Source organism: Haliotis cracherodii, unplaced genomic scaffold, assembly GCF_022045235.1.
Source record: "Haliotis cracherodii isolate W230 unplaced genomic scaffold, xgHalCrac1.p SCAF_4, whole genome shotgun sequence".
NCBI classification, from domain to species: domain Eukaryota; kingdom Metazoa; phylum Mollusca; class Gastropoda; order Lepetellida; family Haliotidae; genus Haliotis; species Haliotis cracherodii.
In genome coordinates this window covers 70,236,180-70,251,282 of record NW_027266297.1, presented here as the reverse complement: position 1 = coordinate 70,251,282, position 15,103 = coordinate 70,236,180, and the positions used below count along the sequence as shown (strand labels likewise).

General features: G+C 44.4%; 1 protein-coding gene across 2 annotated transcripts in view; it reads left to right on the top strand.

The window, feature by feature from the left end:
- The first annotated feature begins 8,734 nt into the window (after positions 1-8,734).
- The window catches only part of LOC139480177 (FRAS1-related extracellular matrix protein 1-like), a 67,832-nt gene continuing 61,463 nt past the window's right edge, over positions 8,735-15,103 (top strand). The window contains exons 1-2 of one of the 2 annotated variants that reach the window (XM_071263207.1): positions 8,735-9,130; positions 13,112-13,400. In XM_071263207.1, coding sequence (XP_071119308.1) covers positions 13,176-13,400 — 225 coding nt within the window. In that variant the 5' untranslated portion in view covers positions 8,735-9,130; positions 13,112-13,175. The remainder of the gene's footprint in view (positions 9,131-13,111; positions 13,401-15,103) is intronic. The other variant, XM_071263208.1, reaches the window with a different exon arrangement.

The window sequence follows — 15,103 nt, the reverse complement described above, 5'->3', positions numbered from 1 at the left end:
CGTATCTACAGAAATGAACGTCCTGCTCAAAACTGAGTTGTCGAAGTGGATCGATTCGGAGGTGGCAGTGTCATGATGTGGGCGGATATATCCTACGGGGGTTTAACCAACCGGGTGTTCGTGCAAGGCAATTACGTTACCGAGATAAAATTCTCCAATGCCACCTGCTTCCTATCATCGACCCTCAGCGAGAGATGTTTTAGCAGGAGAACGCCCGACCACATGTCGCACGCGCCACTATGGATTTCTTACAGTTTCAGAACAATACTGTGCTTCCATGGCCATCAAAAACGCTCGATTTAAACCCAAATTGAACATCTATGGGATGAACTCGATCGCCGTGTCCAACAACGTCTAACGCTTCCGCAACTTCACCAGGCATTGCATGATGAATGGACACGAACACCTCAGGACCGAGTTCAGCGACTCTTTCAGTCAATTGGTAGGTGTTGAAGAAGTGAGATACAGGCCAATGACGTTAACGCTGCCATATCAAGCTGTGTCAACGTTTGCGTGGCATTTATGTCAGTCAGACTTGACAATAGACGCTATAACTTTCATCATGTGAAGTTTGACATTCACAGATATTTGCAGAAATATCAAAATAAAGACGACGTGAGTAAACATTTTTACCTGTGCGTTTCTCTTTTGGGGAATGTATAAATGCTCCAAGTTTTTTGTTTGTTGTTTGTTTGTTGTTTGTTTGTTGTTTAATGCCGCACTCAGCAATATTCCAGCTATGTGAAAGCGGTCTGTAAATAATCGAGTCTGGACCAGACAATCCAGTGATTGACATCACAAGCATCGATCCAGGCAATTGGAATCGATGACATGAATCAACCAAGTCAGCGAGCCTGACCATCCGATCCAGTTAGACCCCTTACGACAAGCATAGTCGCCTTTTACGGCAAGCATGGGTTGCTGAAGACCTATTCTACCCCGGATCTTCACGGGCTACAAAGAGTTTGACAGTATTAGTCAGTAACGTAGGGGTACCGAGAGTGATCACTGTATGTAAATAGAAAACAACAGTATTTTATATCAGGATAGTAAATCACAGTACAATGCCCTATGTCAACGATGTCACGTGATACACACCGATACAGGAGCAATCACGTAATACATGTCTACCACCTGGAACTATTTTGTGTCCTAACAGTCACGTGACTCTAAAATAGGAAACTATTAACAATTCTACACACAGACGTGTACAGTCACTTGGTGCATTTTCAGACAACGGCAATAGGATCCATAGAAGATTAGTTGTTGGCAATCATTATAATCTATGACGCTAGATCTCTAGTATCTATTGGTGAAGCGCACTGCTAGATACAATCTCATCAAAATCAGATCTTAGTTCTAGCTACCGATAAACAAAGATCTGAGCACATCCCATTACGGGTCACATCAGAACGACCTTTCGCGAATTTTGACCGACCAAAGAAATGACTGACAAGAAATCGACAATAGCCAATCAGAAGGCAGCTTCCTCGAGCTTTACGACACTAGTTTCAAACTGGCGACTACGCTTCGAAACATATTTTGATGTATTCTCGATTAAAAAAATTAAAACTGATAAGAAGAACATTCTGGAATGGCTTAAAGATGGCCCAGATTGTATGGATATAATCATAAAACCCGTAACTGTCGTTCGGAATACCCCATGTTAAATATTTCGTGGTTGCATGATTAGAAAACACATTCCGACTGTCACTTTCATGATCTGGTAAGCGACACTCTGATTGGTTGGATGAAAGGTCGTTCTGAAATGACCTTTAATGAGATGTCCTCGGATCTTTGTTTAGCGATAGCGAGAACTAAGATCTGATTTTAATGAGATTGTGCTAGATACAGTTGCCTACCAATTAACTGCGCATGATCAATTGTGAAGAATGGCATTATATTGAATTGTCTCTCTCCTCGAAATTCTGAACCTTTTGAAAAATACTCAGGACACTATGTTTCAAGGTTCACATGGTGTTGTTTTCATTAGGGCTACGTTCAATACATGTGTAGACACTATCAGTGGAGGTGTCCGGTGCTTGGCTGACACGCATTAAGCGGCTAAATCAATGTACAAATCTTTCTGCTATTGTGCTATGACGCTGAAGGCGTCATTTGTCGCCCTCTGAAACCTGTGTGTCACGGATGGTGTTGTTCTTGATAGGATCATGTTGCGCTTCATTTGCTTCCAATATAGCCAGTGCATAGTTATTGATTTTACTGTAATGGTCAGAACAATATGACTGACCATATTTACCCTCACCCTCTGGGGCGTGGGGGACTTTCACACTGTAGAGTGACCCGTATGTTTGCATTATTGACAGCGTTTGGCCATTGTGGCAAGCAGAGTTTGTGCCATGAACTTCATAACCATTCATACAAAGGAAAACAAATCCAGACTCAAGATAAGCTGAGAGGGGGACGGAAATCTAGGCGGAGCGTTATTTGCCATCTCTGTGGAGGCTTAGTACGGGATGGAATACTGTCTTCGATTTGCCTGTTGTGCATGGATGCGTCTCCTCCCCTCACAAGATTTCACGGCAAGGCAACGTCAGTGTTATAATCACCATCCTGCTATTCACATTATGCATTACCTGTAGTTACAGCGGCTCTAGCCTTGCATGTGTCACTTGTCTACCCGGCTATGTGTTTAAGAAGCAGTTAAGTCAGAATATCAGACTTTAAGCTAACTAGTCAGTAGAACGGGTTCTACTCAATAAAGATCCTCACAATAATGTGGATTACCTTTCATGTTTCATCATTACTCTAACCAGAGAAAAGACGATTGTCCAGCAAACTAAGCACATTCACTTCATCTGTTGGCTGCGTCTGCAGCTACTACAGGGAGGCTGGCGAGCAGCCTAGCGTCTCGCGTAATCCCCGCATCCAGTCTTTGATGACAGTAATCCACCCGAAGCGTCCCACGGCGAACTCACACTTAAGTTTCGCCAAACAATCGCCTGCCGCTTATCTCGTCCTTCCTCTTCAATAGCAAAGTGCGAGATTTTATACCTTTGATGTTGCCGTAGAAATACAGGTAGAAACAGACGTTACACCCCCCAGGGAGCGGTCAGGTAGCCTACCTACCCGGAAATGTTGGCAATGTCTTGAAAGATTCTTCACACGTTTGGGGATACATGTTGGCAGGCTGATAAAAGTTGGATATCTTATCACAAGCAATTCATAGAGTCAATCATATACATGACGCATCTATGCCTTGTGTGTGACGTCGCTGTAGAGTCAGCCTTGTATGCAACGTCACTACAGAGTTAACCTTGTATATGACGTCACTATAGCGTTAATATTGTACGTAACGTCACTATTAGGGTAACATTGTAAGTGACGTCACTATAGAGCTAACCTTGTACTTGACGTCACTGTAGAGTTAACCCTGTATGCGACGTCACTATAGTGTCTATCTTCTATGTGACGTCACAAAAGAGTTAACCTTGTATGTGGCGTCACTATAGAGTTAACCTTGTATGTGAGGTGAGGTGTAATGGGGTTTAACGCCGCGTCCAAGATTATTGCACTTATATAGCGACGTGCATGCACGTGTATGTGTGTGTGTGTGTGTATGTGGCTGCTTGTACTAGTCCTGACTGATGCCGATTTATAGTGCTAGCACACTGAGATACCATGCCGCAGTTTAACATGAATACCCCACTCAGACACAGTATACTGACTCCGAGCCGACCAGTCCTTGCATTTGCCCCTTAATGCCGAGCTTCAGACAGGGTAACAACAAGTACCATATTTTAACGTCTTTTGGTATGACGCGGCCGTGGATCGAACCCCGGACCTTCCGCTCTCCGGGCGGACGCTCTACCACTAGACCACGGAGGCGGTCCCTTGTATGTGACGTCAGTATAGAGTGAACATTGTATGTGACGTCACTATAGAGCTAACCTTGTATGTGACCTTCCACGTGAGTTAACCTTGTACCTGACGTCACCTGACGTCACTATAGAGTCAACCTTTTTATGTGGCGTCATTACAGAGGTAACCTTGAATGTGACGTCACTACAAATATTAACCTTGTACGTGACGTCACTATAGAGTCAACCTTGTACGTGACGTCTCGTAAGAGTTAACCTTCCACGTGACCTTAAAATAAAGCTAACCTTGTATGTGACGTCAATACATAATTAACTTTGTTTGTGACGTAACTATAGTCAACATTGTACGTGACGTCATTATATCGCTAAACTTGTATGTGACGTCACTAAAGAGTCAACATTGTACGTGACGTCATTATAGAGTTAACCTTGTATATGACGTCACTATAGAGTCAACATTGTACTTGACGTCATTATAGAGTTAACCTTGTACATGACGACCATTCCTTTACATCTATGAGGATAATCAGAATATCATGATTCCAAGTTTCATCATCACTGCATAACTGCATCATCATCACATCACTTCATCATCCCATGTTCCCTTTGAGACATGCCCTCATTTACGAACTATATTAAAACTATATTAATGTATGTACACTGTACACTGTACACTATACCATCAAAGGGGCACGGGTGGCCCTGCGTCTAAGACCTGCATCACTTCCGGCTTTCCTCGCACATTAAGCTGACACGCCGCGATATAACTGGAATAATGTTAAAAGCGGCGTTAAACCCAACTCACTCACTCACTGTTCCATCAACATGCATACAACAGAATACGTGAAAACTGTTTCCCTTCGACTCTGTATTGTGTCCAGGACGAATTGTTTCAGCTAACTAAACAAGTCCAGGGTGTCACCTGGTCTAATTAGCTAATCCTCTCTCCTCAGTAGACAACAGGTAGATGTGCCAGAGGGTGGAATTACCGGTCTCAAATGGCCTGCCATTCAGGTAAGTACGATACAGTCCATTAGCAATGATAAAGGTGACAACACTTGATGAAGCATTAAGTAAGGCGCATGTTGTATCCGATTACCCCGACACAGGCTGTAGCGAGGCCCTAGGCCCCGCTCCCACCCGGTCACCGGTATCTACCTGGCGGATATACCCGTTACCTGGCAGGTGCGCGCTGTTTAATCCAGGTGTAAATTCAACTGGTGATATATTTGATATGGACGTGTTGGATGTTAAGTTAGTGTTCAACCCCAGATGTGGAAAGCTAACTATTGTCAGTGTCCCGAATTTCAGACTGAGAGGGGGCGGTCGGGTAGCCTAGTGGTTAAAGAATTCGCTCGTCACGCCGAAGACCCGGGTTCGATTCCCGACATGGGTACAATGTGTGAAGCCCATTTCTGGTGTCCCCCGCCGTGATATTGCTGGAATATTGCTAAAAGCTAAAAACTCACTCACTCACTCAGACTGAGAGAAGTGGCTCCTCTCATCACAATGCGGGCCTCTCAGTGATAGGTAGCATGTACTACCCGGTATCCCTGACCAAAGGTGACACTAGGTCAACCGGCAGCACGGTGTCATATTATCATACCAATTTGAAAATGATTGTAAATAAAAATATTCTAGTGATATGTTATGGTGTCAATGGTTTATCCAGCCTCAGGGGAGACGGTTATATACGCGTGCGCCATGACAGGGGATGGAAAAGGTGAGCTAAGTGAGGCACAGCTACACGGGAAAGGAGGGTGGAAGAGGTGAGCTAAGTGAGACAAGGCTACACGGGAACAAGGGGTGGACAAGGGAGCTAGGTGAGACACAGCTACACGGGAACGGGGTGAACAAGGTGAGCTAAGTGAGTCACAGCTACACGGGAACAGGGGGTGTACAAGGTGAGTTAAGTGAGGCACAGCTACACGGGAACAAGGGGTGGACAAGGGAGCTAGGTGAGACACAGCTACACGGGAACGGGGTGGACAAGGTGAGCTATGTGAGGCACAGCTACACGGGAACAGGGGGTGGACAAGGTGAGTTAAGTGAGACACAGCTACACGGGAACATGGGACGGACAAGGGAGCTAGGTGAGACACAGCTATAAGGGAACGGGGTGAACAAGGTGAGCTAAGTGAGTCACAGCTATACGGGAACAGGGGGTGTACAAGGTGAGTTAAGTGAGGCACAGCTACACGGGAACGGGGTGGACAAGGGAGCTAGGTGAGACACAGCTACACGGGAACGGGGTGGACAAGGTGAGCTATGTGAGGCACAGCTACATGGGAACAGGGGGTGTACAAGGTGAGCTAGGTGAGACACAGCTACACGGGAAGGGGGTGGACAAGGTGAGCTAAGTGAGGCACAGCTACACGGGAACAGGGGGTGGACAAGGTGAGCTAAGTGAGGCACAGCTACACGGGAACATGGGACGGACAAGGTGAGCTAAGTGAGGCACATCTACACGGGAACAGTGGGTGAACAAGGTAAGCTAAGTGAGACACGGCTGTGACTTGCATACCACATCCCCGTCTTCCCCGCAGACACCAGAGACACGCGCAAGGTCATTACCGTCCTTTCGGATGGAGACACCGTCGTAATGATTGCATGCGCATGCCCTAAACCCATTCGGCTTAATGCACTAGAAATATGCAGTTTTTAAATGTGCCAATTTACAAGTCCAGTGTTTGACCTCTGCCCCGGAGCAAATCATCAGAAGGGGAGACTTCTAAAGAGGGGGAAGGGGGATGAGAGAGTGCTACAGAGCGAGGGGGCATGAGGAAAAGGCTGTTCTCTCGTGTGTCTGATCTGGTCAAGTGCTATTCTCTCAGGTGTCTGACCTGGTGAAGGGATCTCTCCTATTTCTGATCTGATAAAGTGATCTTTCCTATTTCTGATCTGATAAAGTGTTATGTTCTCAGGTGTCTGATCTTATAAAATGCTATTTTCTTAGGTGTCTGATCGGGTAAAGTGCTATTCTCTCAGATGTCTGATCTGATAAAGTGTTAGTTTCTTAGGTGTCTGATCTCATCAAGTGCTATTTTCAAATGTGTCTGATCTGGTTAAGTGCTATGCTCTCGGGTGTCTGATCTTATAAAGTGCTATTCTCTCAGGTGTCCTTATCTCATAAAATGCTATTTTCTCAGGTCTCTGATCTCATAGAGTGCTATTCTCTCAGGTGTCTGATATCATAAAGTGCTATTTTCCCAGGTGTCTGATCTCATAGAGTGCTATTTTCTCAGGTGTCTGATCTCATAAAGTGCTATTTTCACATGTGTCTGATCTGGTTAAGTGCTATTTTCACATGTGTCTGATCTTATAAAGTGTTGTTTTCTTAGCTGTCTGATCTTATAAAGTGTTGTTTTCTTAGCTGTCTGATCTTATAAAGTGTTGTTTTCTCAGGTGTCTGATATCATAAAGTGCTATTTTCCCAGGTGTCTGATCTGGTTAAGTGCTATTTTCTCAGGTGTCTGATCTCATAAAGTGCTATTTTCACATGTGTCTGATCTGGTTAAGTGCTATTTTCACATTTGTCTGATCTGGTTAAGAGCTATTTTATCAGGTTTCAAGACGACTATTCCTTCAGATCTCAGGAACTACTAGTTCCCTTCATGACTCACCATATTCTCCCTCCACACTCCAGACAACCATCCTGCCTCTAGTTTCACAATAACACATGATGTATAGGAGTTAATATCGCCTGAACAGGATGCATATCTCACAGATACTGCTAGTGTGCTTCACTCCCAACTTAGCCTACAACTGTGTGTGTGTGTGGTGGAGATGGCGAGGGGGAAGGGGGAAGGGGGGGTATGTTTTTTTACAAACTGCGGTTGACTGTACCCATCATGTCGGAGTACTCCTATTTCATGATGCGAGTAATTTGGCTGTTACGCTCAAGTAGCTGTGCCCCATCGATCAAGACATGATCATTTTTAGACTGAGTTATACCGACCTCTCTTCGTCAAAATTAATACATTATGTCATACAATCAATAGTTGGTGCATGTTTCACGAGAAACTGCAAACACTGTATGCGCGCGCATTACTCTCTGGCAGACATCACACTTCAAGTGTGAAATACCCCCACCATATAGCTGTCAAATAACAGTAGATTGAGATATTTGTGTAAATATTTCACATCTACCATTTGTACATTTCCCGCGACACCTCCACCCTGGCCGCGGAGAAAAGACCTAATTATAAATCTCAGCAACTTGTAAATATCGGAGATATTTTGGTTTATATATTGGTTAATCAGAATGTTGTGTGTTGAAATGACGAAAAGACTGTAGCAGTTAGTGTTTGATGTATATTAGCGGACAATTGTTTGATGACTAGTGGTGTTAATGTTTACATCTTCCATTTGTAGTTGTCGATATTATTTACTAACGCTCAAAGTTTGAGCCATTTTGTTATTGTCTGTGTGACCACAGTGATACCAAATCCACTGCCGAGATTGTTTTACTGTCTTTGCAAACCATCTTACAAAGTTTAAAAAAATATACAACGAAGCATACAATTATGATTGTTTCCCTAAATCACCCGTAATTTCCAGTTTTTACTTTATACTGACCGGGTAAATATGTCGGTAGAAAGATTCGCGACCAAAGACACGCACGAGTCTTCACCTCACGTATGATACCGAGTTAACATTTTAAATACTTCACTGAAATTAAACAAATCAGAAGAATCCAGGTAGACCAGGGTGTGGTCGTTCGTACGAGGGTGGGGGAAACAGCGCCTGTCGGGGAGATCGCACGGTCAGGATCGTCGCCCGAACGTCTGAAAGAGAGAGGGCTCCAGTCGATGTATGAACGTGAAGGCTGACTGCCGCTAGACTACGATCCCTGTTATACCTGCGAGAGCCTGCCTGCCTGCCTGCCTGCTGTAGATACCCTGACGGCAGGGGACTATACTCGGCCTATGAATGGCCCGCCCAACGCTGCTTCACAGCTAGTCCACGGACTGCACTAGAGGTGGCGAACGGGTGGATGCGAGCTGACCACATCATACACCGGATTTCTATTGAGTGTTTTCTCTGATTCTTTGTGGATTGTGGAAAAAAATTTGAAATTGTGTTTGATCGAACAGTGAGTCGTCGCTAACTGTCTTGTGAGGCTGAAGTTTGTGAATCGATGTAAAGTGTGTGGAGCTGACGGACTCGTCCTTCTCATGCACACAACGGCGGGAGTTTGCGCGTGACGAGCAGACGAGAGACAGAAAACGGCAGACGACATAGTCACACACAAAACATGGCGCGGTATAGAGGTATATAAGCGACGGGTGAGTGATCAACAATTACCATTTTATTGCATAAGACATTATTTGAAACATGTTCCCATGACGTGTGAAATAAATCTAACTTGGTGTAGAATGTACGACTATACTGGATAGTTCGCTACAAACGTTGTTTTATTATGTATTTGTCAGCCAATTACACAGTGTGTGTGTATACTTTATATCTGCATATCGACATTCGACATATACATGATTAGTTCAGCAACATAGTCTCTTAACACGAATACAACAGTTATGTAGTATTGAAATCCCAAAGCGTGTACTCCGCTCAAAATAACGTTGGTATTTGTCACATTCCTGTGCTTGACACCACGAGAAAGACAGACTGACAGGCCATCCCACCCCGATCTGTATCGCCCAAATGATTGCATCTCACAAATATGTCAATCTTTACGAGTTTAAGTAATAGGCATATATAGCCACCATCTAACACTCGCCGTGCTGTTGTATCTCATCTACTACAAGTATCGGCTCAATGCGTGCCTCCTCTACCCCGCTCTCGGGCACGTAAGTCGGGATTATATAATTCATAAACCGAGCGATAAAACTCTTGTTGATAACTGGCCGGCAACTGAGGAATCATCACGTTTAGTTTGATCACCGCAGATTTAAGACTTTATGATAAGTGTCAGATTTTAATTAACCGAAGATCCCAGCTTCATGTTTATTGTCAAGGATTACAATTTTCAAGTCAGCGCGTGCTCTGCTCTAAACGCTGTGAACATTTGTAACATAACGCCGTTATACCATGGTTGGGGAAGTGTAAGGACTTTCTAAATACCCAACTTCTGAGTGTACAATATGCGTGAGAGCTCATCATCTAAGTAACATCTATGTTGTTTTTTAAAAAAAATATTTACATTTGAAATAACTTGTATGTGTGTGAAAAAGAAATACTAGACGCTAGCAGGAACATCGACGATAAGTGTGTATTGTGAGTGTGAAACTACCTTGGTAGTATGTGTTAATGTATTCCGTCTTGTTATATAAACACATTCGATATCTATTCGTTTGTTGATTTCACGAATATAGTTGTTGAAACCCAAGTCTGCCAAATTTCCAGTTTGTTGTCCTAGGTGCAAGTCTCCTAGATTTAGCGTGTTTTCCGCTGACAAAAAAGCCCCAATGTTAAATCATTTACCATTATAACGCAATAAAAACCCGGCCGGATTTCAACATGGCAAAGCATGCACCGTGGGTCTTTTATGAATAAAGTGGGATTGGGAGTGAGATGGTTTAGATTTCTTAATCGAAGGGAGCTGTGGCGTTTTACGGGTATCAAATGACGAAATGTTTAACGCATCATTGTGTCGGAGGGAAGACAATTATCCAGCCACGATTTGAAATAAGGAGAAGCGATGTGATCTCTCTCGATGACTATAGTGCGTGATTGTAGGGATTATGTGTTATTGGAATGATACCAGAGAAAGGGGGACATGCCTTCTGTGTGATGGGAGCCAATCATTGCTGGGGGGTGAGCCAATCCAAAGCCTGTGGGGGCAGGTATATCGGCAGAGGTAGCCACCACTTCAAGCAGGCTCCATTTCAACATCATTTCCTGTCCAGAATCTTCATTTAAGGGAGCTCGTTTGAAGTTAATTATCATATCCAAAGTTTGTTAGAATCAACATGAATTACCCTTCATGATATGTTTGTTGTTTGTGCCATGAAACAAAATGCGGCTTGAAGTGTGCAGCAACACGCTTCTTGGTAATTGCAATATTTGTATTACTTCAGAAGAATGTTCAATAGACATGTTTTATTTTATTTAAAGCATTAGAGGTGAAAGTCCAAATGCGTAGCTCTTAATTCGAGTTTCAACAATTACAATAACAGCAGTAAGGACGCCTAACCTCCCTGTTCAAATAACGTGACATTTTTCCTTAGCCCCTTGACGATCAAACGAGGAGAGGTGAAAGCGAAATGGCAGCGTGATAAGTTATTATACCATTGTCTCTGTGTAGCTCACATACATGCTGCACAACAGGGACTCCCCCCCCCCCCCCCCCCCCTCCTCTCCGCCCCCTTGGATGCAGCTTCATAATCACCCTCCCCAGCGTGTGATATTGCTCACTCCAGACTTCGTGGGAACGCTCATCCCGCGTCCACTGAAACCCGGCTAATCCGGATACTCTCCAACTTCGTAAGCCAAGTCAAATTTATCATACTTGGTTATAATTTATTATCGTTAATCCGGAAATCTGTAAATCCGAACGATGACATTTGTATCTGTTTCATTACAGACGCTGAATTCTCACATGTATATATATTTTGATATATATGTAGAAAACGGTGTATTCATGACATTAGACTAACGTTAAGTCTAAGAAATCTTGTGTTATCTTGCCTCAAAAATTAAACAATTATGTGGAATAGAGCTAGCTAGACTTGCTTTTGTATGCACATCTAGATTGGTGTTTGTTTTCTCAAAAAAATATATAATTATATATATTCCACGGTCATGGTGCAGGACTGTCATTACATCTGTGTTCTCAGAAAAACCTGTGTATTTGTAACGTGGAGTTACATGACATTTCATGTAATAGTGTTGGGGTGAATCTGTTTATGTGCCTTAGCCGTACCTGAATACAATCTTGCGAGCTATTGCTAAAAAGAAATCCGAGCATCCATCGTTTTTAATACAAAAATAGTTTCCCAGTTATTTGTACAGAGACTTGGGAATGCGCTGTGACATGTTGCTGTTCATAGTTGTTAAGGTAAAGGTGCCAGCGTGAATATTATTCCAGTTTCATGGCTTATTTCCATTCGCAGTAATAGTTTCATCTCAGGGAATGATACCTCCAATTAGCACTGATGATGTTTACTGTTTTCCGTCAGTGACAGCACACATGTGTAGGAGGGACAAGGCCGGGGTATGTCGGCACTTTGCATGTGGCCTGGATCATTGTTTACCCTGCAGGGGGCCTGTTCGTTCTCATCTACTCAGTCAGCAGGCACGGAATAAGTTATTTTCTGCACGTACACACGTTTTGTTTGATATTCATTAGGTAATATATGTTCTCCGCTGTGTACGCCGACATGGAATAAAGTATGGGGACACGTTTTCACACCTCGCAGGCGTTAAGTGTGGCGTTACCGCACCACCCGTGTCATATGCATGTGTGCATACAGCACCCGCATTGTCGTAGTGCTGCTGTCGTGGTCGCTGGAGCTGCTCACAGTGTAGTGAGATCTGTCAGTGGTTTTTGGGATGCGGGCTACCTAGCAACACCGCTGTCACATGGGTACCCGGGGACCAGGTATTTAACAGTTTATATTTATGCCGCTATAATTCGGTACCCGGGGACCAGCTACCTAACAACACTATCTATGCCGTTGTAATATGGGTACCTGGGGACCAGCTACTTAACCACATTATCTATACCGTTGTAATATGGGTACCCGGGGACAAACTACTTAACAACACTATCTATGCCATTGTAATAAGGGTACCCGGGGACAAGCTCCTTAACAACACTATCTATGCCGTTGTAATATGGGTACCCGGGGAAAAGCTCCTTAACCACATTATCTATGCCGTTGTAATATGGGTACCCGGGGACAAGCTACTTAACAACACTATCTATGCCGTTGTAATATGGGCACCCGGGGACTAGCTACTTAACACTATCTATGCAGTTGTAATATGGGTACCTGGGGACCAGCTACTTAAACACTACCTAAGCTATCGTAATATGGGTACCCGGGGACTAGGTTGAGGTGGGTGTACATTCGTCCAGGAAACCATGGGGTGGATAAAGTGCCGCCTAATCATTCGTGTTATTAACTACACCAAGCCTCACCAGCATATTCTCACACCTCATTGGTCCACAGCTAGTTAGGGACAACCTGACCAGGTGATGATGGTCCGAGTGTGAGGTGTCTGTTGTAAGGAGGTTCGTGCTGGAGAGGTTTACCTGTGCACACCTAGGACGAAATGCTAACATGAACTTTCTATTGTTTCAGACACACGATACAATGTTCTTGGATACAATAAGCCCCCAGGACGTGTCGTAGCCAGGATTATACAATGACTATGGATACTCTACGCATAGTGATGGCCCTAGCCTTATCTTGGGCAGTGCAAGGCCAGATTCTCGTGAGGAAGCGAGATTTGACCGTCAATGTGGGGCGGTCGGTGTTCTTTGAGCGAGAGGATTTGGTGTTCGTGAGGGACAGACGCGGGGTGGACTGTCGCGTGGAGGTGATGGACACAGACCCCATCACCCAGAGAGTAGGAACTATCGAGCCCCCGGTGAGTACAGTGTGGGTGGGGCAGGCGTGGGGGCGGGGGAGGGGGGGGGATCAGGTTGAGAGTACTGATCACCCATGTTCTGAGGATACGTATAGCTTATGTTTGGTTTCTGAGCCTTTTGGTGAATACAAATAACAGCACGGATCTTAATTCATTAAGAGATGACATCACGAGACGATAACGTACATTTACGTATTATTTAGTACATCTTTCAGCATCCGTGGGAGTTGGGCATTCACGTAGACTCCTACGATAAACGCCTATTCAGTGCCAGTTTAGTGTCAGCACCTAGCTTGACCTTCAGCCGTGCGTGGACACAGCGCATTACACGTGATATTTCAATATAGCAGGAGAGGACGGGCAATTATCTTTCATATCGCTGCGACGTTAAACCATTTATAACATTTAGTCTTCAGTTTGAGCTTGACTAAACAGTGTTCCATCGCATTACACCGTGGTCTGCCACGAACTAGACTGTACACACATCACCGTGTCTCGAAACTGAAATAAATGGCCTGGAGGGTACTACTTTCTGTACGTACACCTTGGCAAACAGCATCTTCCGTACAGGTAAATCATATGACTTGTATGCCAGGTAACACACCTGCTTGACAGGGGACAAAACACGGCTGTGACATCACAATTAGAGGATGGGGAGAAATCTGTCTCAAGTACCTCTCTGAGTTAGCCTGCTGCTGAGGAGGTTGACTGAGCAGCTTCAGGGGGTATTCTTCATCAGGTTTATTGAGTCGCAGCTGTGGCAGGGGTTGGGGTTGGTGAGAAGCACTAGGGACGAAGTGGCAACACTCCAGTAGAGGGTAGATATTTACTGCAACTGCTGGAAGCAGGGGCCACAGTTTCATAGCCGGTGGCGTGTACATAGACACATCCGCGTACAGTACGCATCGGCGTACAGTATATATCTAAAGTAACACGCCGGCTTACATTACGTATCTGAAGTAACCCATCGGCGTACATTACGTACCTGAAGTTACACATCGGCGTACATTACGTATCAAAAATTACGATTCGGCGTACACTACGTATAAAAAATTACGATTCGGCATACACTACGTATCTGAAGTAACAAACCGGCGTACATTACGTGTCTGTGGTTACACATCGGCGTACAGCACGTATCAAAAGTTACACATCTGCGTACACTACGTATGTGAATAAACACGCCGGCGTACATTACGTATCTGAAGTTACACATCGGCGTGTCCGTGTGTGCTGTTAGCGTGACGTGAACCTTGCGCGTAACTCTTTGGTACATTCAAGAATTAGTCTTTCCACCAATCGTTCTTTCCGCGATTCATTACGTCATGTTAGCAGTAGCAGGTAGGCAACAAACACAGGCACGCACGCACACGCACACGCACACGCACACGCACACACAAACGTCCTGACTGATTGCAGATTAATGTGATTTTATTTATAACCTAGTTATGCCACTGAATGACATGTTGACATAAGCTGTATCTGTTGCGCGATATGTTGACATGGGTTGCATATGTTGCGCGACCTGTCTGTCACGAGCATACCGAAATATGAATCAGAAGGTGTGAATCATCTGCCAGGTCCGCCAGGGGTCGCTGTGAATGGTGTATACCCCGTATGTACCCTGGGTATACCCGAGTGTTCTCCAGAATCCCCTCACAACGCTACGACTCCAACTTTATTAGTCTTGATAATAGACACAG